Source organism: Anolis carolinensis, chromosome 4 (assembly GCF_035594765.1).
Source record: "Anolis carolinensis isolate JA03-04 chromosome 4, rAnoCar3.1.pri, whole genome shotgun sequence".
NCBI lineage: Eukaryota > Metazoa > Chordata > Lepidosauria > Squamata > Dactyloidae > Anolis > Anolis carolinensis.
In genome coordinates, this window is record NC_085844.1 from 139,565,547 (window position 1) to 139,591,239 (window position 25,693).

Consider the following 25,693-nt stretch of genomic DNA (forward strand, 5'->3'; position numbering starts at 1 on the left):
AAGGCGAGGCTGTCTCTAGAATTGACACAGAATAGTCATATGGGAGAGCTGAGTGACACCAGTTCATGTCCCTTTCAGGATTTTGTCATATGTGGACTATCTTATGAGCAATGTTATCAGTATTGTGAATACATAAACTGTTAGTAGGTAAGAAAGGGACAAGAAAAGAATGGGAATATTAAAGAAAAAGCTTGTTGGTTACCAAGAAATACAATTTAAGTATGAAAATGATTGTTTGATTATTACAGCATCCAAGAGAGGAATGAGATTTTGATACTGTGAAGTAGAAGCCAGGGAATAATGTATAATTTCTATTAAAAATGGTGCATTATATTTTTGGAAGTTGATTTAGCATATTTATTTGACTTAAATTTAATAAAGTAAACAATAAAGCCCCAGGTTACTCATGTCTGCTTAATACATTGTCCACACTTTTTCTAGTAGCCAAAATACTTCAAACTTCTTAGAGAAAAGAATTCAGCTCCACATTCTTTATGGGACTTCATTGCTGGATGGATGCTTTATAGAGATAGACACTTGAAGTAATTTAATACCCATATTGAAACTATGTACCTTGTCTGGTATACCCATGTTATTCATACATTATAGGAAGTAATATATCTTTTAAGAAATTATAAGATGCACTCTTTCAAAATCTAGTCCTACGTGTGGGAAGGATCAGAAAACAACAGTTTTGTACTGTACTGCATCAATCACTTGGGTAGCAGCTAACTAGAAACTTCATATTTTCTGAATGTACATAATTGTAAGGTATAACTGAAAAATCAGTGAATAATAAACAAGTTGTCTGAAAGAGGAAAAAAGTGCAGCATGCAGTAGAAATTTTGCACCTAGCCTAATTATGTGTTAGCTAGTGACAACATATCGTAAGAGCAAATTTTGAAAAGTGGCATTGGGTAAAAGCCTATTGTAGAATATTGTGACAAGGAATATGAGAGGGCACAACATCTGAAAGAGTTTATGCTGCTAGAGTTCCCATCCTATAATATATAGGGTATTTCAAAAAGATTGACCCAATTTGAAATCATTACCTCTGCATCCATGAAATGTCTATGAATGAAACTCTTCCTACTTGAAAGGGTGGGACATAGAGTTTCCAAGGATTACCGCTCCCAATGCACAAACAGCCCCTACAGTCGTTCACAAGTTGCCCACCCCACAAATAAGACTTAATGAGATATTCTTCATTTACAAAGCTATTTTTATATTTATTTCTGGCTCAAAATGGTTAGTAAAACTTAATAACTCATTATCCATACCTCACAACCTCTGAGGATGCCTACCATAGATGTGGGCGAAACGTCAGGAGAGAATACTTCTGGAACATGGCCACACAGCCCGAAAGACATACAACAACCCTCATTATACAGTTTGTAACTTTTTGTGTATTTGTAACATGTTGCCATTGTAAAATATACTGCTTTGAAATAGAGCCCATTATTTTGAAACTCTGTATTTCACAGGGGAAAACCAATAGCCTCAGGCATGTTGTAAGTAAATCTGTATTTTTAAGATACATATCAACTCTCCACCTAAAGTGCTTGTATAGTTGAGTTCCTGCTGACTGTTTGCTATGTTGGTTCTTATGGCTCTGGATATTGTAGAGGTATGATTGATGACAAGTTTGTTTTCTTCCACCTGCATAATAATAAAAGTATCTGTTTTTACTGTCCCTGGCATATTTCCAGAACTATTCAGTCTAAATACTTGAAATTTGGCATACATGTTGAGTCAACATGGGTGGCTTTGCTAGTGGCAACCTTGCTTTTTGGATAAAATATACTCAACTTGTACGATGTATCCAAGAGTAAGCATCATGGAGTACAGATCTCCTTAGTAGCAGTTCTGTCGTAGCAATTCTGAGTAGGCGTGCTTAGGATTGCAAAGTAGTTTCTATCCGTTAATTCAACAATCCTAAAGCATCTTTAAGTAGATATGTTTTTGAATAATATGTAATGGCTTTATTTTGGGAGCTTTAGGTGTTGTTTAGAAAAGATAAGATACATGTACATATATGGCATTATATAAATAGATAATAGTGTTGTCTTTATTGGTTCAGAATTGGAACTATGAGTCATTTTCCACTCAACATCCCTTTTTAGCTGGGAAAAATCATTTGGCTCCCTCCAAATGTAGGCCTATCTACACTGACCATTTAATGCAGTCAAACTGTGGTTGAGTTGTCACAGACAGAACGCCACCACATAAGATTCAACACAGTTTATTAAAGATACAGAACCAAAAATGCCCGTAAAAGACAAAGGGCTAGGCAAAAACTCGCCTTCAATATGAAAAGACACTAAAAAACAGTTCAAAAGATAAACCGGATTAAACGGGAGTTTAATCCGGGTTAAACCAAAAATGCTTACTTCAGCCTGGCTCTTAAAACAAACAAAACTGGTAAACTAAGATTCAAAGAAACATAAATAACTGGCAGCAGGTTACTCTCTGCTACTCAACAGCTGTGGTTGATTAACTAAGTTGTTACTCCTCCAAGCAGCAAGCGAACTCCGGGTCCAAACACATCAATCAGGGCAGAAGCAGTCAGTGGGGTCCCAATCCAGTCCAAGGTCGAAGGCCAGGTACAGACGTCTTTAGTTCACCAGTTCCACCGATAATCACAGAAGGGATAGTCCAAGGTCGAAGTCAGTCAGTCAGTCCAGCGTCAATCCAGAGTAGGCAATTAATGTCCATCAAAAAGACGACGGAGGTCCAAGGTATTCAGCAAACGAATCACACCCGTCTTCAGGAAATTCCCAACAAGAGCCCAAGCGTTCGTCCAGATTACCTTGCCCAACGCAATTAGCCCTGGATTCTAGACCCCATTTTATGCCAGTTTACAACTCCTCATCGCTGTCAGCTGTTACCCTAATTCCAGGTGCCTCATCATCATCCTCATCAGAACTAAAACACCTTTGACTACGCCCCACAGCATCCCCAGCTGTGGATCCCGTCCCATCCCTCCAGCTCGTCCACGGGTCTAATCCTGCAACCCCCCAGTCGCCTCCCATACTATCATTGCCGGTGGCACCCAAATCCTCCCTCACACGAGTCCATTCCATATCATCCTCCTCTGAGCTAACCATCTCTTCCTCCATTCCCTCGGTAAAACCCTCAAAGGAGTCTTCATCAGTTGGTTCTGCAAATAAGTCCCGCAGCCGTTTCCTTTCTCGCTCCTCAAGAGAGTCTGACTCCCGAGGAGTCTTACGACCACGTCTCCCAGAATCGGAGCCATAAGGCTCAACCATAACATGAGTGGATAACAAACTCCCACAAAAGCACACAAAAGAAAGCCCTTACTATGCATCAGTTCTCTGTGGTATAATTACCCACCCAGGACTCAAAACTGGTTCCTAGACTTCCTATGTAAAATCATCTAAACAAACTTTCTTTTGTATCGTGTTGAAACTGTATCAAATGGTCAGTGTAGTTGTGCCCTTATTAGAATTACAGCTTCCACAGTTTCTTACCATTGGTCATTCTGCCTTTGGTGAATATAATTTTTCATTCATGAATGAACCTACTTTTTTACTTCTTTTCATCAGCGGGCCTTCTGAGTTGCCCCCAATCACTATTATCCACATTTCAAATACAGTAGAGTTTCACTTATCCAACATAAACGGGCCGGCAGAACGTTGGATAAGCGAATATGTTGGATAATAAGGAGAGAGTAAGGAAAAGCCTATTAAACATCAAATTAGATTATGATCTAACAAATTAAGCACCAAAACATCATGTTTAACAACAAATTTGACAGAAAAAGGAGTTCATTACGCAGTAATGTTATGTTGTAATTACTGTATTTACAAAGTTAGCATCAAAATATCCTGATATATTGAAAACATTGACTACAAAAATGCGTTGGATAATCCAGAACGTTGGATAAGCGAGTGTTGGATAAGTGAGACTCTACTGTAATTAGAAATAATCTGTATCTTATCAGGGCAGTTAAAGTACTAAGTTAAAGTACTAAGTGTTTATATATTTAAGTTATATTAAAAGTGGAACTATGTTGTAAAATACATGCTGCTTTAATCTATGCCATTGTAAGAGATACATCACTCAAAGTGTTGTTGGTTGCAATGCTACTTATTTTTTATGTGGGTGTAGATTCCAGTCGTCTCTTGTGTTTATTCCAATAAGTGCATATAGAATTGCAGTCCTTGAAAAAGAAAAGGCATAGAGAATAGCTCATGGTTTTTCATTCACTTTAAAGTTCTGGGCCTTTGTTCATAACTTGCTGTAATGTGCTATTGTTTGCCCTCACATAAATTGAATCTCTCTGCATTTCACAAACTGTTTTATTTTCAAAGCAATTCTTCCTGCTTTGTAAGTCTTCCAGTTTTCTGAACTGATAGAGAGCTCTTTTGCAAGAACTTATACCTGTCTCCTGTTTCTTAAGCAACAAAGACCCCTGTGGAAACTTTTCAAAAAATTTATACAATACTAGCTGTGCCCGGCCACGCATTGCTGTGGCGAAGTCTTGTGGTATGGGAAATAAAGTATTGAGGAATTGGTGGTAGTTAAGGTCAAGGGTAAAGGTTTTCCCCAGACATTAAGTCCAATCGTGTCTGACTCTGGAGGTTGGTGCTCATCTCCATTTCTAAGCCAAAGAGCCGGCGTTGTCCGTAGACTCCACCAAGGTCATGTGGGATGACTACATGGAGCGGCGTTACCTTCCCGCCGGAGCAGTACCTATTGATGCACTCACATTTGCATGTTTTTGAACTTCTGGGTTGTCAGAAGCTGGAGCTAACAGTGGGGGCTCTCTCTGCTCCCCCAATTCAAACCTGTGGCCTTTCAGTCCAGAAGTTCAGCAGCTCAGCGCTTTAACACGCTGCGCCATCAGGGGATATTATTTCCTAACGGTTGTGAATATACAATATTTCTGATTGTTTTTTTTGTTTGTTTGTTGGAGGCAAGTATGAATGCTGCAATTAGGAAAAATGATTAGGATGTAATGGCCTTGCAGCTTTAAAGCCTGGCTGTTTCCTCCCTGAGTGAATTTTTTGTTGGGAGGTGTTAGCTGGCCCTGATTGTTTCCTGTCTGGAATTCCCTTGTTTTCAGAGTGGTGTTGTTTGTGATATTTTATGTGCTTCTACTGTCTGTGGCCCTGAGAAAACAGAGGATTTTCCAGACTTTGATGATGGGAATACTTTGTTGGGAGATGTTAGCTGGCCCTGATTGTTTCCTGTCTGGAATACCCTTGTTTTCAGAGTGATGTTGTTTGCGATATTTTATGTGCTTCTACTGTCTGTGGCCCTGAGAAAACAGGATTTGCCAGACTTTGATGATGGGAATACTTTGTTGGGAGGTGTTAGCTGGCCCTGATCGTTTCCTGTGTGGAATTCCCCTGTTTATTTACTGTCCTGGTTTTAGAGATTATATTGTTCTGCATTATTCTATCCCAGTAATTATTTCATATTAAAGAAGAATCTCACTTATCCAACATTCGCTTATACAATGTTCTGGATTAGAAAACGCAGTCTGCCTTTTCATAATCAATGTTTTTGTAGTCAGTGTTTTAAATTCATTGTGATATTTTAGTGGTAAATTTGTAAATACAGTACAGTAGAGTCTCACTTATCCAACATAAACGGGCCGGCAGAACGTTGGATAAGCGAATATGTTGGATAATGAGGAATTAAGGATAACCGCATTAAACATCAAATTAAGTTATGATTTTACAAATTAAGCACCAAAACATGTTAGACAACAAATTTGTCAGAAAAAGTAGTTCAATACACAGTAATGCTATATAGTAATTACTGTATTTATGAATTTAGCACCAAAATATCACGATATATTGAAAGCATTGACTACAAAAATGCAGTGGATAATCCAGAACATTGGATAAGCGAGTGTTGGATAAGTGAGACTCTACTGTAAATACTACATAGCATTACTGCGCATGGAACTACTTTTTCTGTCAAATTTGTTGTATAATATGATGTTTTGGTGCATAATTTGTATAACGATTACCTAATTTGATGTTTAATTGGCTTTTCCTGAATCCCTTCTTATTATCCAACATATTAACTTATCCTGCCGGCCTGTTTACGTTGGATAAGTGAGACTCTACTGTATATTTCTAATCTTATATTATCTGCTCAGAACTGGATTATCTGAGGCCCCTTCTTCACAGCTGTATAAAATGCACACTGAAGTGGATTATATGGTAGTGCGGAGTCAAGATAATCCAGTGCAAAGCAGATAATATAAGATTATAAATGGGTTATATAGCTGTGTGGAAGGGCCTTGAGTCTACACTGCCATATAATCCAGTGCAAATCTGATAATCTGTGGAAGAAGTCTAAGTGAGGCCTAAATCTGCCTGTCCCCTAACTGAAACCTGGCTGTCCCTTGGTTGCTAGGCAACCAAGTGGGCAGAGCTTAGCCCTCTAAACTGGCAGCAATTGGATAAAAAAATTATTGCTCTCCCTCTAATTAGGACTTTATTTTTCTTTTCTTTTTGTTGTATCAACCTTGAGGCGTGGATGATGGGTTGTGTTGTCAAATTTTGAGGTTGGGGGGCCTGTACTTTTGTTGTTTTGTGAATTGCCGTGATGCCATCACTCTTTTATATATATAAGATGAACTTCCATGGACTATAGCCTACTTATCCAAATGCATGAAGTGTTATCAAGTATTTCAAGTTTGTATGCATGTGCGCATAGTGACAAAGAGTTTGAGAGAGAGTACACATAATGGACAAGGGAAGTTTGAGAATAATTGAATATAGAGATGCGATTCCATTCACAGCTTCAAAATAATGCTGAGGTTATAATTAGAGAGGTTGACAAATAAAACATTACTACAATCATGAAAAAGTTGGACTACATACAGAATAAGAGGTAACATTAACATCACATGCCTTGTTTAAGAATGCCAAGAGAAAATACAGAACCTGGTTAAGATATTTTCAGCAGATTTGTAAGACTAAAAGTTCATAGACATATTATAAGAGCCCAACACATAAACTAGCCACTTTTTAACATACCATAGTATCAGGCATTAGTATTATCACAGCAGGGGTGTTAACATATATTGACTTCATTCTAGGACAATATGCCGCCTTTAGCCCAGTATGAGAAATCACTTATGGTATTTCTTGAGGTTCAAGCTATCGGTAGTCTCTCAGGCCCCTTCTACACTGCCATATAATCTACACTATATTTGCTTTGAATTGAATTATAAGAATCTACACTGCCATATAATCCAGTTCAAAGCAGATAATCTGGATTTTATATGGCAGTGTAGAAGTGGCCCCAGAGAATACAATGGATTGCTTTACAAGCAATCAGGAATATTATCCCATATTGAGCTATACCATTTTATACTTATTTGCAATAACTTACCTTATCTAATGGTTCGGGTCCATACTATTTGGCAAACGGCATCTCCACTTACAAACCTGCCCAGGCACTATAATCAATGGAGGAGGACCTGCTCCTGGTCTTACCCCTGTCTCAAACACGGGTGATGGGAACGAGAGAGGGGGTCTTCTCTATAATTGCCCCCTGACTCTGGAACTCTCCCTAAAGATATAAAAATGGCCCCCTCCTTACTCTCTTTAAAAAAAAAACAACTAAAAACTAAAGCATATCGAGACAAGGTGGCATAGAATATCATGCATAGTCACCATAGAGCAGAACTGTTTGGTCACTCTGGCTGCCAGCTGCAAAATTCCAATATTTTACCTTATTTTGCTTTTAGATTCTGGCTGTTTCTTCCTAATGTAAGGTGCGGAATTGTATATTTGTTATGTTATTATTTAATTCTTGTTAATCTGTGGTTACTTTTGATGTAGATGTGGTTTGTTGTGGGTTAAGGTGGGGTGGCCAATCCGTTACATTCTGCCCCCACCCACAAGACATTGCGAAATATGAGGTGTTTTTACAACCTCATTGGAGCAATGGGTGAGCACAAAGACAGTAAGAGCTACATATACAAACATATAAAAACATTTCAGTTTAAACATGTGCACAGGCATCATACATTAACATTTATACATACACATTTTTAACTTACCAATTCCCCTTGGTTTCATCAACAAAATCATACAACAATTTCCAAACACATTTTCAATAAAGTAAATTTTAACATTGTAACTTACATAGGTTACCTGGGTTTTACCTTCCTTCGGTCCACCTATGACATGGGGTTTTCTCCTATGACTCTGGACAGAGTGTCAGCCATGACATTGTCCTTCCCTCTTACATGCACGATGTCAAAGTTATAATCTTGGAGCATTAAACTCCACCCAATCAATTTATTATTTGTGCTCTTAACTTGTTTTTGCCACTTCAATGGGGAATGGTCAGTATATAAAGTAAATTTACGCCCCCATAAATAAGGCAGACTGCAGCCAGGAAATCAGAAGATGTCTACTTCTTGGGAGGAGAGCAATGGCCAACCTTGATAAAATACTGAAAAGCAGAGACATCACACTGGCAACGAAGGTCCGCATAGTCAAAGCAATGGTATTCCCCATAGTAACCTATGGATGCGAGAGCTGGACCATAAGGAAGGCTGAGCGAAAGAAGATAGACGCTTTTGAACTTTGGTGCTGGAGGAAAATCCTGAGAGTGCCTTGGACCACAAGAAGATCCAACCAGTCCATCCTCCAGGAAATAATGCCCGGCTGCTCACTGGAGGGAAGGATATTAGAGGCAAAGTTGAAGTATTTTGGCCACATCATGTGAAGACAGGAAAGCTTGGAGAATATCATGATGCTGGGGAAAATGGAAGGAAAAAGGAAGAGAGGCTGACCAAGGGCGAGATGGATGGACGGTATCCTTGAAGTGACTGGCTCGACCTTGAAGGAACTGGGGACGGTGACGGCCGACAGGGAGCTCTGGCGTGGACTGGTCCATGAGGTCACTAAGAGTCAAAAACGACTGAACGAGTGAGACGACGACGATATAAGGTTTTAATTTGTTTATGGCCCAAACAATAGCTAAACACTCCTCTTCTATCTCAGATAGATGTTGTTCTCTGGCTAATAACTTTCAACTCAGGTATAAGATTGGTTGTAATGAACCATCTAATTTAAATTTTTCCTCAAATAGGTTTCTCACTAACAGTTCCCAAACTCTTCATTCCTCCCTTCCTCTTCCAAGCTCCACTACCTAGCTGTTCAAACACCAAACCCCATCTGACTAACTCTGGGCTGAATAGCTCTTACTGTATCTCTGGCCCCACCTGCCTCCTGTTGCTAAGCAACTCCCTCCAATTTCATCAACCAATCAGACTGCATTTCCAGATATAGAGCTGCCTGATCACTCCTCCCCCTGCCTGGCTTAGCTTTTCCAAGCAAGGCCTTGCCTTTACACACCAACCCTGCAAGGTAGGCCAATCCGTTACAGGGATTAAGGAATACTCATATTTTGGGGCATCAAGTTCTCTTCCTGGGGGGCCTTGGCTTGAACGCTGTCTTAGCAATGTCATCACACTTTTCATCGTTTTGTAGATCAAACACTATTGCTGCAAAGGAAAGGAATCAAACTCATCTTGTGTGTGTAATCTATAGAGACTGGAAGGGAAGGGGAAAAGCCTTCTCAGAATAAGTACCTTACCTTTGCTAAAAAAAATATTTCTCTGGTAGCTCCTCCTCTTCTGCAATATTCTGATATTCCTAGTTGACTTCAATATCAGGTGTGCCATCCTATTATGATGATTGCTGATCATACTTATGGATCTGCAACTTCATGCACAGATTATGATGCTGTGCATTTGAGAAGCTTTTTTTGGAAATTCCTTACCTGGTGGTTGTAAATCATTCCTTCGAGTTTTGTACGTGGTGCTCAGATTCTTAGATGTTGCGTATTCAAATGCTCATTCCTGCAAATACCTGGTAATTGCACATCATTCCTCCAGATATCTTACCTGGGTTTTTTTCGTGTCAAGAGTTACTTGAGAATCTGCAAGTTGCTTCTGGTATGAGAGAATTGACCGTCTGCAAGGATGTTGCCCAGGGGACGCCTGGATGTTTAATGTTTTACCATCCTGTGGGAGGCTTCTCTCATGTCCTCGCATGGGGAGCTAGAGCTGACAGGCAGGAGCTCACCCCGCTCCCCAGATTCGAACCACCAACCTTTTGGTCAACAGTCCTGCTGGTACAAAGGTTTAATCTATTGTGGCACCGAAAGCTCCATCTTACCTGGTCATTACAAATCATTTCTCCAAATCTTCTATTTCATGCATGGATGTTAAGTTCTGTAGCATTGCTTACACTCTACTATGTGCTTCTCAGCCGATATATCCTCATTAACTCAAAGCCTTCTGATTATCTTCAGTAATAAATTCCTTAGAAAAACATGCTATGCCATATTTGTAATCCACAAAAGAAAAATAGTTGTGTTGCAAATCCTTGTGATGTGTCTTCTGCTTGACCTGTCTACATGGGCAAAATACATACTTACCTCATTTTGGCCCGAAATAACCTTTTCTGAACAACCCTAAAAGGCACATTTCTGGATTTTTCTTGGTGATCATATTACTTGTTTCTATAACCACCTTTTCCCAAAATGTTAGTACTATATTGCAGGACCACCAAACATGAAAAAGAGCCTTTCTTCATTTTGCGCCTTCAGCATACCCTTCGACAAGTTTTATCTATTTTGACCATTAGCTCTGAGGTTATATAGCTTCTGTAAAACATTTTATGCATATTTTCTCTAACTGAACACGCTATCGAGAATTTAAATCCCCTTTCCAGAGATATTCCCAATAATACAAATCAATATTTCTCCCTAAATCTTTAGCCCACAAAATCCCAGTTTTTATTTTATTGTCTGCTAAGTTATATTCTAAAATATATTTGTATAGTCTGGAGATTAGGCCTTTGTTGCCCTTTTCAGAAATATTCTCTAACTCTAGTTGAAAACCCCACTCTCGCACCTTTTGTAAATCTATCATGTAATTGATGGAAGCAAAACCAGTCATTTATCCCTAACTCCTCTCTCTTTTTAAGTTTCCAATTTCTCTTTTTCTTTGATAAGATACTCCCTTTTGGTCCAGCGATTGACTTCTCCATCGCATTAAGTCTATCTCTGAAGAACCTCACTGCCATCCAACTTTTTCTTCCCATCCCTTTTCTTTTTACCAACATGTTCTTGTCAGTACTAGTATTCAAGACACTCCCAGCCTCCTGCTGACCGCATTTGGGCTCCTGAGGCAGAAAATTCCAGGGGAAAGACCTTGAAGACCCCTCTCTCCTTTCCTCAAAGGAAAGCAGAATCAATGAGAGAAAACTAAGAGAAATAACCTGCCTTTTCCTGCCCCTTTGTGATCCTTACTGCCTAACTGATGAAGCCAACTGCTTCACTCTGGGCTCCCTACTCCAGCCTTAACTGCCACGGAATCATTGGTGCATCACAATGGAAAAACTTAGCACACCATCCATACCCTGTTAAAGCTATGGGTATCTTGCTTGGAGAATATGGCTCCTTTGATAAGATATTACTATGATTCTTCATAAAATAAGAAGAACAAATGAATACATTTTCTTTAATGTCCTGAGTTTCTCACAGTAGTGTTTGTTAGAATGTGTTCAGTGGTTCAGCAAAGACCAGAGATCTAGATTTAAGGAGCAAACACATCAGTTGCTTGGAGAAAGGAAACTATACTTTGTTGTAAGAACTCCATTCCTAGATCTGAAAGTTTCTCAGTGAACTGATCTAAGCTAGGTACATCTTGGTTGAGAGTGGACTCTGGGGAAGAAGAAGAGGTGGATAACTATCTCTAGGTGTATCAGTTTACCTGACAGAGGGATCAGAATAGGTTGACAGATGGAGGATACTTCAGGTCAAACTGTCTAACCCTATTGCTCATATCCCACCACTAATGAGGTACATTTCAGTGCTATTGCATTTCCAACAAAGTTGACTCACAACATAGATGACAACTGAGGCTGGGTCTATACTGCCAAATAGTGCAGTTTGAACTGCATTATATGGATTACACTGAACATATAATGCAGTTCAAACTGCATTATTTGGCAGTGTAAATCCAATTTGATTTCCCCAACTTTGGTGTAGAAGCCCCAAAAGCAGTAGGAATAAACAGCACTGAACTGTTGGAAAAAATTGGTGTGCTGGCGTTATTTTTATATATATATTTATTGGGTAGTTTTAAACATTGAAAGAGTGGGAACAATAATGGGTATAGAAAAGAAAGTAAAAAGAGAAGGGGGAAATGGTAAAAGGAAGGGGAAAAAAGAAAAAGAAGGGGAAAATGTGTGCTGGCGTTATTGATATATCGATGGAGTTGATTTGTATTCCATCATTCAGCCTGAACTGAGATCCAATGTGGCTTGAAATTGAATCTTAAAAGCAAATGAAAGCAAAATAAGCTAGAAGTTTGACAAACGCAGCTATCTATTTGTAGCATTTTGTCTAGTTGAAACTTCTGCAGATTCTTCAATAGCAGTCGAAGAGCCAACACATTACAGTAAGCCAATTAGGATTTAGCTAAAGCTAGTCTCTCTTTGACCAAGTCAGACATTTACAAGAATAAGTAACAGGGCAAATGAGATTTAATTTACAGAGATAAGAGCCCAACCATTCTTAATGTATGGTACATGTAAGATGAAAAGTGTTTTGCTGTTATAACTAATGACTACAGGGATATTTTAATACAAATTAATATATTTTTCTGTAAAAAAAACCAACAAGCCAGTTATGCCATTTTGGTGCAGTTCCCTTTGATGGGAGTCACTCAGTTTGCCAATTTCCTTAAGCAGGGAGCACTCCATGTATCTTTGCTGGTACCTCTAGAAAAAAACCTTTTTAGGTGCTGCATTAACAATTGGCAATCACAGTGCAAGGAAAGAGTTTTGCCTTTGCTGGAAGTAAAAAACCACAAAGAGTTCAAGTCCCTGTTCATTAGCTTCCTTTTCTTTTAAGATCCCTTCTTGTGGCTACATTGGATATCTTCTCACCCAGGAAGCTTAAACAATTGGCCATGCAGCAAATACAACAAAACCCCCAGATCCATAAAGTAATATCTTTATTGAGCTACAATGGGGGGGAAAGGTATTTAGTCAGATACCAATTGTACAAGTTCTCCCACTTAAAAAGATGAGAGAGGCCTGTAATTGACATCATAGGTAGACCTCAAATATGAGAGACAACATGAGAAAACACATCCAGAAAATCACATTGTCTTATTTTTCACGAATTTATTTGCAAACTATGGTGGAAAATAAGTATTTGGTCACCAACAAACAAGCAAGATTTCTGGATCTCACAGACCTGTAACTTCTTGAAGATGCTCCTCTGTCCTCCACTCATTACCTGTAGTAATGACACCTATTTGAACTTGTTATCAGTCTAAAAGACACCTGTCCACAACCTCAAGCAGTCACACTCCAAACTCCACTATGATGAAGATCAAAAAGCTGGCCAAGGACACCAGAAACAAAATTGAAACCCTGTACCAGACTGGAAAGACTGAATCTGCAATAGGCAAGCAGTTTGATGTGAATAAATCAACGGTGGGAGTAATAATTAGAAAATGGAAGAGATACAAGACCACTGAGAATCTCCCTCGATCTGGGGCTCCATGGAAGATCTCACTCTGTAGGGTCAAAATGATCACAAGAACGGTGAGCAAAAATCCCAGAACCACACGGGGGAACCTAGTGAGTGACTTGCAGAGAACTAGGACCAACGTCACAAAGGCTATCATCAGTAACACACTGTGCCGCCAGGGACTCAGATCCTACAGTGCCAGACGTGTCCCCCTGCTTAAGCCAGTACATGTCCGGGGCCAACCAAAGTTTGCTAGAGAGCATTTGGATGATCCAGAAGAGTATTGGGAGAATGTCATATGGTCAGATGAAGCCAAAGTAGAACTGTTTGGCAGAAACACAACTTGTCATGTTTGGAGGAGAAAGAATGCAGAGTTGCATCCAAAGAGCACCATACCTACTGTGAAGCATGGGAGTGGCAACATCATTCTTTGTGGCTGTTTCTCTGCAAAGGGACCAGGGTGACTGATCCGTATGCATGAAAGAATGAATGGGGCCATGTATCATGAGATTTGGAGTGCAAACCTCCTTCCATCAGCAAGGACACTGAAGATGAAACATGGCTGAGTCTTTCAGCATGCCAATGATCCCAAGCACACTGCCAGGGCAACAAAGGAGTGGCTTTGTACGAAGCATTTCAAGGTCCTGGAGTGGCCTAGCCAGTCTCCAGATCTCAACCCTATAGAAAACCTTTGGAGGGAGTTGAAAGTCGTGTTGCCCAGCGACAGCCCCAAAACATCACTGCTCTTGAGGACATCTGCATGGAGGAATGGGCCAACATACCAGCAGGAGTGTGTGCCAATCTTGTGAGGGTTTACAGAAAACATTTGGCCTCTGTCATTGCCAATAAAGAATATATAACAAAGTATTGAGATGAACTTTTGTTATTGACCAAATACTTATTTTCCACCATAATTTGCAAATAAATTCATGAAAAATCAGACAATGTGATTTTCTGAATGCGTTTTCTCATGCTGTCTCTCATAGTTGAGTTCTACCTATGATGTCAATTACAGGCCTCTCTCATCTTTTTAAGTGGGAGAACTAGTATAATTGGTATCTGACTAAATACTCCCCCCCACTGTAACATTAAATTATAAAATGTAAAATGCAAGCTTTCTCTTTGTCAAAGACAGAACGCCACAAGATCAAAGATAACAGAGTTTATTGGATAACAGAACTCAAAATGCCCGTAAAATACAAGGGCCAGGCAGTATTAGCCTTTAAAAGCAAAAAGAGGCAAGGAAAAATGTTCAAAAGATAAACCGGATTAAACCGGAGTTTAATCCGGGTAAAAACAAAACAGCTTGCTTCAGCCTGGGGATAAACAAAACAGAAGCCGGGGAACAAAGTGTTCAAAAGAATGCAATTAATTGGCAGCAGATTCCTCTCTGCTGCCAGCACTGTGCTTTGAGTAACTTGAGTCACTCCTCCACACAGCAGGCAAGATTTCCAATACACACAGATCAGCCGAGGATTGAAGCAGTAGAGTAGACCCAGTTCCTTTCCGTAGTTCAAGCCAGAAGCAGTAGTTTCACCAAGTCCGAGTAGGGGGAAGTCAAGCCGTGGTCAGTTCAGTCCGAAATCCAAAGCAGGAGATGGCGTCCGTCAAGAAGACGACGGAAGGTCAAAGGTATCAGCACACGAAAACACACCAGTCTTCAGGAAAGCGTCCCACACAGATCCCAAGCGTTCGTCCAGATTACCTTGCCCAACGCAATTTGCAATTGCTCCCAAGCCTCATTTTATGCCAGTTACAAATCCTCATCACTATCAGCTGCCCTCCTTAACCCGGGCGTTTCCTCATCACTTTCCTCATCAGAGCTGGAACACCTCTGACTACGCCCCACAGCATCCCCAGCTGTGGATCCCGTCCCATCCCTCCAGCTTGTCCATGGGTCTAATCCTGAAGGTCCCCATTCATCTTCCATCCCATCATTGCCAGTGGCACCCAATTCCTCCCTCACCCGAGTCCAATCCATCTCATCCTCCTCCGAGCTAACCAGCCCCTCCTCCATTCTCTCCGTAAACCCCTCAAAAGACTCTTCGTCAGATGGTGCTGCAAAGATATCTCGCAGTCTCTTTCTTTCTCGCTCCTCGAGAGTATCTGACTCTCGAGGAGTCTTACGCCCACGTCTGCCAGTAACAGAGCCATGAGGCTCAATCATAACACTCTTCTTGAGGTTTTTACCAGTTGCAGACCCTATTCTCATCATTTCATAGAGAAGCTGAGAGAAATACAAGTATAATGTTTTGAAAAAGGGTTTCTTTTTTAAAAGGTCATCATAATCATCATAGGCAATCACTCGTGACTGAGTCTGACTGTCATCCAAGGGTAGTGTCTTGGCAGTGAGTCTTAGGGGAGGGATCTGAACCTCCCCATTGGAAAACCAAATTGGCTTCTAGAGAAGTCGGTTTTCCAACAGGGAGGGTCAGATCCCTGCTCTCAGGTCCATAAGTGTTCCACACGGTCTTTCACAATGAGGACATAGATTTCCAGATGGAATGCAGTCCCAACAGAAGTTTGCTTGACTGCTTTCCTCTTGGCGTTTCTCCCTTTTGCCTTTTGACCTCTTCAAAAATCCATATCACTGTTGATAACAGCTGACCGCCAATTAGAGTGCTTGAGAGCCAGGGCTTCCTAGTTCTTGATACTACATTTTTAAGGTTAGCTTTAAGCCTATTGTTAAATCTCTTGCTGTCCACTGACATTCCGTTTTCCATTACTGAGCTGAGAATAAAGTAACTCCTTTGGGAGACGGTGATCAGGTATTCAGACAACGTGGCCATTCCAGCCTTATTGTCAGAAGTAGGATTCAAACCCATGCCTTGTTGGAAATAGCAACTTTCTACAAGCCTCCTATACTAGTTATTTGTTGTGTATATAGTTGAGATTGCTGACTATATTGTATACAATTTAATATGCAGTTTTCCCTTAACTCTATGTTGTTAGAGGTTGTGGGAAGGACTACAGAACATGTGACCCTGATCTTAGACTGTTCAGAGTGAGACTCCATTTTAGAATTCATTTGAATCAAAAGTCAGTTGAAGTCAGTTAGAAGTCAGTTGAGGTTTGAGTCAGTTTGAGTTAGAAGTCGGTTGAGTTGGTTGATGTCAGTTAAAGCAGGGGTATTATCAGTATGCTGCAGTGAGATGTTCAGTTGATACATGAGTCTGTTTGCAGCAAATATATAGTACAGTATAGTACAGTTTCATGTATTATTCAGTTAACATGAAACCAATAATAAACGTACCTGTATGTTAAATACATGAAGTTTGTAAGTAAATCAAATATGTTAACTTTTAACAAAGACTACTCATTTTTGGTCTCTTCAGAGCATGATTTGAAAGCAAGATACTTTATGGGAGAGTAGATGTTGTTTTGGGCAACTGAAGTAACACTTCAGAAGATTTGCTATATTTTAATGCATTGGCATATCTTTGTTCCTAACAGTTCAGAGAGATAACCAGGTACAATAGAGCCCCGCTTATCCGTCATAAACTGTCGGGCAGAATGACGGATAAACAAAACTGACGGATAACAGGGTGGGTGCTTGCTCACCCACCCTTCCTCCCTCCTTCGTTTACCAGGCCGGATCACAGAAGCAGTGATGGCAGCACCAGGACCTGGCGGGGTGAGTGAAAGAGAGAGCAAGCAAGCGATGGAGGTCCTTTGCCACCCTCCTTCGCTCACCCGCCTCTGTCCCTCGGCTCCTTCGCTACGCCGGGTCCCGGCAGCACCAGGGCCTAGCCTGGTTAAGGAGCGAGCGAGCGATGGAGCACCTTGGCCACCCTCCTTTGTTCGCCCACCTCCGTCCCTCCACTCTTTCACTATGCCAGGTCCCGGCAGCACCAGGGCCCGGCCTGGCGAAGGAGTGAGCAATGGAGGGCCTTGGCCACCCTCCTTCGTTCGCCTGCCTCCGTCCTTCGGCTCCTTTACCACGCTGGGTCCCGGCAGCACCAGGGCCTGCCCTGGCGAAAGAGCAAGCGAGCAACGGAGGGCCTTGGCTGCCCTCCTTTGCTCGCCCACCTCCGTCCCTTGGCTCCTTTGCCATGCCGGGTCCCAGCAGCATCAGGGCCCGGCGGGGTCAGTGAGAGAGAGAGTGAGCAGGGGAGGGCCTTTGCCTCAGATAATACGGAGTGTCAGATAAACGGAACTCGGATAAGCGGGGCTCTACTGTATATCAGTCTAACAGCTGAGAAGCCTAAATTGCCTTGCATGAACACTAGTGGATATTTACCACTAAAGAGAAGATTGACTCAAGTGGGTTTTTAACTCTTCTCAGGACGATCATAAGAGCAAAAGTTACGATCTCTAACAAGGTCATGCGTTTCCAAAAGATCATGATTATTCCAAATAGCGTGAATACCAATTAATCTCCAAAAGGGTCATGCTTCCTAAAGGCTTTGGAGATCCTTGGTTTTCCCAATATGCCTCCAAGGGGAGATTATGGCTTCTTCCTGACATTTTGATCAGCTGTTTCCTGGTTCACACAAGAAGAGGATTCGAAACAGTTATTGCATTCCTATACCACTTTTACCAGCAGAGATCAAAAGGCAGTTGTGTTTTAGCAGGAAGGTGTTGGAAGTGTTACTTTGCTGGTCTGCTGTGGGTCTTATTGCCCTTTGTATTCAGGACATATATTAGGTATAACCATATTGCAGCACTGTGTGTGTGTCCTTGTGACTCCATTAATTCCATAGGATTTTCTTAGGCAAGGAATCCTCAGATGTTGTTTTGGCTGTACCTTCCTCTGAAACATAGGCAAAATCAACACTGACATATGATACAGATGGAAACTGTATTATATAGTCTGATTTTAAACTGTTGACAAGAGTTGACTCCTGGCTCTCCTTCAGGTTTCTTTCTCTTGCTTTGCTAATCAATTGAGGATTTCTATCTCTCACTGTATTACACTATTTTGAATAGTATGAAATAATAACAGTAGCAAGAGTGTTCACTAATGGAGTGAAAACCATGCCTGGTATTCCTGTAATAAAGCTTGTAAGACTTTCTTCATCCTCTTTGTAAAAATCTTGTAGAAGAAACATCCTTCAGAGCTATTCAAGGCTGAGTTCCTTCCTTCCTCCTCCTCCTCCTCCTCCTCCTTTTCAAGGTGAGACAGTTTTGCCAGGGGAAAAATAGGGCAAAGGTGAGGTGCACCTCATTTTTTAATCTCTTTAAAAGGGGAAAAGGTACATCTTAGATTTGAGAACATAAACTAGAACATTTAAAAAAAAATCCGGTTTGCAGTTGATCGAATTCTTAGATGAACCGGGAGGGCCCACTATAGATTATATTTTGCAGCCTCTTAAGGATGATTATCTGTGAATTTCTCTCCTGGAAAAGGTTTGGGCTCATAGACTCTGGTGATTGCTTCCTTCTCCATGATTCTGCAATATTAACTGCTAAGTTGTAACAGTAAAAAAAGAACAGGTTTTTAACTTTCAAAGGTGCTGTACAAAATGTGCTGTAGTTTTACTAATTATTGATGCTTAAGAAAAGATCCCCATAAACTAAAAGTATGACACCTTTTTTTCTTAATAAATCTTAGTTTACCTTCTCAATTTCCTCCCCCCCCCCCCATTATATATCTACCAGGGTTCCGTGAATATTTGTTTGTTTCTTTTTGGTATGGAATGCATTGTCAGCATCTTAAAATTACCTGTCATTCCTTCTCTGCAGCCAAAAGAATGCAATGGGGTGAAAATTCCAGTTGATACCAGCAAGCCAAACCCCAATGAAGTGGAATTCGATAACCTATATTTGGATATGAATGGTATCATCCATCCTTGTACACACCCTGAGGACAAGTGAGTGCCTTTCATGCTTAAATAAATCACATGTCTATCTAAAGTATTTGGAGTATTTACACAATATTTTACATTGCAGGCCAGCACCAAAAAATGAAGATGAAATGATGGTGGCCATTTTTGAGTATATTGACAGGCTTTTCAATATTGTGAGGCCAAGGCGACTTCTCTACATGGCAATAGATGGAGTGGTTAGTATGAAAATATTTGTTATCAATGTGTTTGACAGCCCAATACAAATACACTCAGAGACAAGCTATGTAGAGATTGCAACTGCCTACAACAGCTTTTGTGAAAAGGAGGCATTGGGGATTTTCAAGGGAAAGTAATCTCTGAAATACTGGGTGTAGATTTAGAGCAGAGATGTCAACTTGTGGCTGTCTAGATATTTGGACCTCAGAAGCCCTAGCCAATTTGTTCACTGCCTAGGAATTCTTGGAGCTAAAGTTTAAAACATCTGAAAATCCACACGTTCGGCACCACTAATTTCGAGCTTTATATGGAGGTGATTAGATTCTTCTAGTCTTCCACATTCAAAACATTTGAGAAAACCATATAGAGATATAACTTTTGTTTTTGTTGTCTTGTCTGTCCGATACACTAGCATGGGTGACAAAGGATAAAACCCAGATGAAATACTATTGAAGCATATAGAATTGCTATGTAGTTTCTTAAAGAAGGTATTGCAGGAAGGAATGTCAGTGACAACTTCAGTTTTCTTTTAATCCCCTTTGTTACCTTTAAGAAATTTCAACAAAATAGCATATCTTTGGGATCTAAATTCACGTATTCTCCAATGTAACACAGTCTTCTCTGATTTAATACAAGCACAAAACCTAAGTATAAGTAAAGCAAACAACAAAACAGACGTCCTTTATGTTGTTAACACTAACTCTGCTCTTATAGGCTCCCCGTGCAAAAATGAACCAGCAAAGGTCCAGAAGATTCAGAGCATCAAAGGAAGGTGTAGAAGGTGCAGAAGAGAAGCAGAGAATAAGAGAAGAGATCATGAGAAAAGGTATGTAGCCTTCGTACCTGTTCACTATAATTATAAATGACATGTATAGTTGCATCTTGTGACATATTTAGCACTTTGAGGGAATTTGCAAAAAGCTAAAGTTAAGGGGATGATGTGGGTGGTGCATAATCACTGCCTTCTAACATCACCAGAGCAACTGGAAGTGATTTACCATTCTGTTAGTGCATTTGGCTGAATGCAGTTACAAAACCTCCATAAATGAGAACTCACCCTTATAATCTGCATGTGGATAAAAGTCCAGAATGTATGCTGAATGCATGAAAATCTACCTTATGGGGTGCTCAGGGTACATTGAAGGTGGGACTTACATATACAATCATGTCTCCATCTCCAGTTGTATCCCTCTACAACAGGGGTGTCAAACTCATTTCTATCAAGAGCCACATCAGCATTATGGTTGCCTTCAGAGGGCTGTTGAATCCATGGATAGATAAGGGTCCATTATATTTTTTTACATAGTGGTTGGTGCTCTTTAGTTTTTATCAAATTTGGGTCAGGTGTTATTGAACAACAACTCCCATCACTTTTGATTATGCGCCATGTGAACTGGGGATAATAGGTATTGCAACCCAACAACATTTCTGGCTCTAAGGTTGAGGAAAGGATCAAGATAGTTTAAAACCAATCATCTTATCCACAAGCCTTGTATCTGCATTTTAAACTCCACTATCTTGACTGAACAGATGTTATGATATCACAACTCCCATCAGCTGTAGTCATGATTTATTTATTTTGTGTCAAAAGCATTGCATAATAAATAAGTTTAAAAAGTGATAAAGGAATCACAAGCAGCTAAATAGTTTTAGACCAAAAGCAGCCAACAGTGACAGCATTGTCCATAGCTTTAAACACCTCCTCCTTCGTACATAAGGCAGGACATTGTAGGCAAGCATACATATGTGGAGTTGTTTGTTCTGCTCCATAGTCACACAAGGTGGAGGATTCCTCCAGGTAGTGCCATCTTGCCAAGTTGTCTTTTGATCTGCCACTCCGCTTCTGAGTCTGTTTAGGGACTTCCAAGTTGCCCATTCTTGGTTTGCCCCTGGAGGCAGACCCTCGTGGAGGACCATCCAGTTTGGATTGCCTGGTTTAGCTGCTCAGAGGGATACTCCTGCTGTTGCTGGAGTCATGATGTCTAATGATGAGAAATATAGGAGGAGTAGTCCAGCATCTGGAGGGCTACCTAAATTGACATGGCGAGCCAGATTTAGCCTGCAGGCCTTGTGTTAGGTGACTAAACAGAACTGTTATTGTTCTTCAGATGAACTAGTTTTGCAGATAGCTAATCACTGGATTTGGGAGGAAATCCTCTGAAACAACCATACTTAATGTTGTATGAAGAAGATAAACAGTGTGTTTTTGCAGGTTGTATATACAGTTAATCTTCTACTTTTGCAGGGGTTAGGGGCACAGCCCCACTTCAAGCAAAAGTGGGAAAATAGTGAATTTCTCAGAAAGTGTGCTACCCACCATACACCTAGAGGGAAGAAGAATAGTAGCAGGCCCCACATGCTGCCTCCATTTCACTTCCGCTGTGGATACTGGCTTCTTTTTCTCTTACTGTATGCTGTGTGTATCTATCAAAGGTGGGGAGGTACCAGAAGAAACAGACACATGTGGCACACAGGAATATGAATGAGGATGCACAGGTCCCACATACTGCTCCCTCTTCACTTACCCCACATATCTTAGCACTGTGGGGCTGCACTGCAAATTTTCACACAGCCTCTCTATCCTCGGGAGGTGAGTGTAGTCATCACTATCTGCGCTTGCTTCCCAAACAGCACACCCTCAGCTCTTGAGGATGGAGCTGCCATGTGAATGTTCTCAGAGTAGCTCCGTCTTTGAGAACCAGATGCAGCATGGGTAGTCATTGCTCGCCTCCCCTGCCCACCTCACAGAGACAGGGCTGCCACGTGAATTTTCTATGGGCAGCACCATCTTCAGGAAGTGGGCATAGAGCGGGTGGGATCCTTCACCTCTCCCTACTTCCTGAGGCTGGGACTGATGTATGAATGTCAGCCCCAACTGTGGGAGGCAGGCATGGCAGTACAAGCTTGCAAATAAACCCAAACTGTGGGTGTATAACCTGCAAAGGTGGTGAGCCAAGTGATTTCTGGAACTTTTTGGGAGAAAACAAAAGTTGTGCAATGTGAATAATAAAGATGTGGTTCAAAATTTAATCAAAATTTGTAAGATTTCCGAATAGCAGTTTTAACTGCGGATCTATATAGTTCAGAGCTTTCTAAACTTTGTGTTGCAGCATGTTAATGTATTGGCTGAAGTGTGTAGGTGTGTCACATGAACGCAACAAGAAATTGGAAATGTGTGTTATTACCTTTAAAATCACATATATTACAATATAAATGAAAAGTTTTTGTGAGATATGTTGTGTTCCCATACATTTCATCATTATAATTTACGTATGTGTCCATATCTCGTATAGAGGTTGGTTTCACCACCTGCTTGCTAGTAAACTGATTTCATAGAATCATAGAATAATAGAATTGGAAGAGACCTCATGGGCCATCCAGTCCAACCCTCTGCCAAGAAGCAGGAAATCGCATTCAAAACACCCCTGACAGATGGCCATCCAGCCTCTGCTTAAAAGCCTCCAAAGAAGGAGCCTCCATCACAGTCCGGGGGAGAGTGTCCCAGTGCTGAACAGCTCTCACAGTGATGAAGTTCTTCCTGATGTTCAGGTGGAATCTCCTTTCTTGTAGTTTAAAGCCATTGTTCCTCGTCCTAGTCTCCAGGGCAGCAGAAAACAAGCTTGCTCCCTCCTCCCTATGACTTCCCCTCACATATTTATACATGGCTATCATGTCTCCTCTCAGCCTTCTCTTCTTCAGGCTAAACATGCCCAGCTCTTTAAGCCGCTCCTCATAGGGCTTGTTCTCCAGACCCTTGATGATTTTAGTTGCCCTCCTCTGGACACATTCCAGCTTGTCAACATCTCCCTTTAATTGTGGTGCCCACAATTGTGTTATGAAATGATAACCTGTCTAAAAAGTGTGTCACCGATATGAAATGTTTGGAAAACTCTGGTATGGTTCCATGCCTGTCCTTGTGACTAGTAAAAGTAGAAATAATTCTACAAAGTAAAAACTAATGCAATGCTAATCAAACACAATTAAAATGGTAGTTGTAAAACCTATACCAATATAGTCACAGTAAACGTGCATAGGATTGTGATATTAGCCAGTTTGGAATTAGCTGTAATTGTCATTAAAGAGTTGTTGGCAAAGTAGGATATTGTGGCTTCTTAAAATTGGCTGTGATCGAACATATCTCTTCTCCTTCCTTGCCACATTTTTTTTTGTCAAACTAGTTTTTAATTCTGCTGTACTATTTTTAAGGTGGATTTCTTCCTCCAGAAGAAGTAAAAGAAAGGTTTGATAGCAACTGCATTACCCCCGTAAGTAGTCTTTCACTTTAAACTGAGGAGGCAACGTTTGCAAATTTAAAGGAAGAACTGTGAAACAAACAGTCTTGTGGGCTTCTAGGGCTTTTGGAAGATAAAGTGCATATAGAAAAGAACTTTCAATGGAAGCTTTTAATACTGGCTGAAGAATGAACTTTCATTTGACTTTTTATTTGCTGGGGTGGAGCTCCTAATTGTACCTTGAATCTTGTAGGTGAGCATTTGGGATAGCATGGTCTAGGCATGTTATTTGTATAGACATTTCATCATCTAGGCTCAATATGCATATTATATCTCATAAAGAATGTATCTCAAACTTCCAAAGCACATAGTACTAACGTACATTAGCATAGAAGTTGTAGTACATTGCGGTAGTAAGCAATGTCAGCCTACACCATGTTGTGTTACATGATTGTTATACATTTGCTGAACCAGTGAGCATACCAGACCTCATAAACAACCAAATTTTTAAAAATGAAGCAAAACTGTTGGGATGTCTTGCTAGCCAGTTGTAGCTTTTATCGTATTTGACAATTTAGTTTTCAGCCATCTCTAAATGATATTTTATTTCAGTTCTATCAGGAATCAGCATCATTCTCTTTCTCTATTTTTTAAATAAGAGAACTGCTTATCAATATTTTACTCCCTAACCACACACCCCAAAATAAGTACTTAATCTGCCCACCTATATTTAAATTGTGTCCTGCATTTTTGTTGTTTAGGGAACAGAATTTATGGACAATCTTGCTAAATGCCTTCGTTATTATGTTGCTGATCGTTTGAACAATGATCCGGGATGGAAGAATTTGACGGTAAGTTTTGATCTTATTATGTCCAAGTAAACAGATCTTTTCTTATTTTTCACAGTAATTCAACAGTGTTCTTTTTATGTACATGAGTTGCAAAAGACAAGTTTTCAATAAAGCAGAGATAGCAACATATTAATACTGCACTGTTTGTTTAGGAGCTTCAAATGTGTTCATCAAATTGTGGGAAATTTATAACCTTCCAGATGTTGGACTACTATTTATCTCATCCCTGCTAGCTGAAACAACAGTGAAAGTGATAAGAGTTGCAGTACATCATCATCTGCACTTTTTAATCAGAAAAAAAGTTCCTCTTGGCATTAGAGAAATGCGAAAAACTATGGTCAGGTAATTTTTATGATGCTGCTATTTCATATTGTATTTATATTTTATATTTTTTTCTCTTTTATAGGTTATTTTATCAGATGCCAGTGCTCCTGGCGAAGGTGAACACAAAATCATGGATTACATACGAAGGCAAAGAGGTAAAAAATCATATTTCTTTGTGTACTTTACTAATATACATAGAGTCAAACAAGGTGTTTGGATGTGAATTAATAATATTTTTCTGAATATTTTTAAAGTAAAGTAGATGGTCAAAATATGTAAAATATATAGAGAGCAGTAAGTTAAAAGATAAATATTATAATGACTGGAGTACACAATACAGTTTTTAGAAGATGTGAAATGAGATGTAAAATGTCATCTAGAACATTTAGGTGAGATTTTTGTCCCCCATTTTTTGTACCAACAATGATTTCTAAAATGAAATACCATTTACATTTATGTATAAGTTGATCTTATGTATAAGAAGAGGGCAGGTTTTGGGGATAAAATTAAAGATTTTATATGACGTATGGATATGCTGAGGATGATTCTGTGGAAAGGGGAAAATGCCAGTGCTGCCTTAGAGACAGCCTGGCCACCTTTGCCTCCATTTTCCCACCCAGACATTCAAAAAGGCCAGAAACAATGCCATGGTGGAGAGAATAGAGGGGATCTGTGCTTCTTTTAGATTCTCCTGGGCGAAGCTCTTACCTTTTGGCACTCTATT

General features: G+C 40.2%; 1 protein-coding gene across 1 annotated transcript in view; it reads left to right on the plus strand.

The window, feature by feature from the left end:
- The window catches only part of xrn2 (5'-3' exoribonuclease 2), a 75,594-nt gene that overhangs the window by 3,769 nt on the left and 46,132 nt on the right, over positions 1–25,693 (plus strand). Inside the window, exons 2-7 of the mRNA XM_003220068.4 lie at positions 19,243–19,370; positions 19,450–19,561; positions 20,277–20,388; positions 23,769–23,827; positions 24,556–24,645; positions 25,052–25,124. Coding sequence (XP_003220116.1) covers positions 19,243–19,370; positions 19,450–19,561; positions 20,277–20,388; positions 23,769–23,827; positions 24,556–24,645; positions 25,052–25,124 — 574 coding nt within the window. The remainder of the gene's footprint in view (positions 1–19,242; positions 19,371–19,449; positions 19,562–20,276; positions 20,389–23,768; positions 23,828–24,555; positions 24,646–25,051; positions 25,125–25,693) is intronic.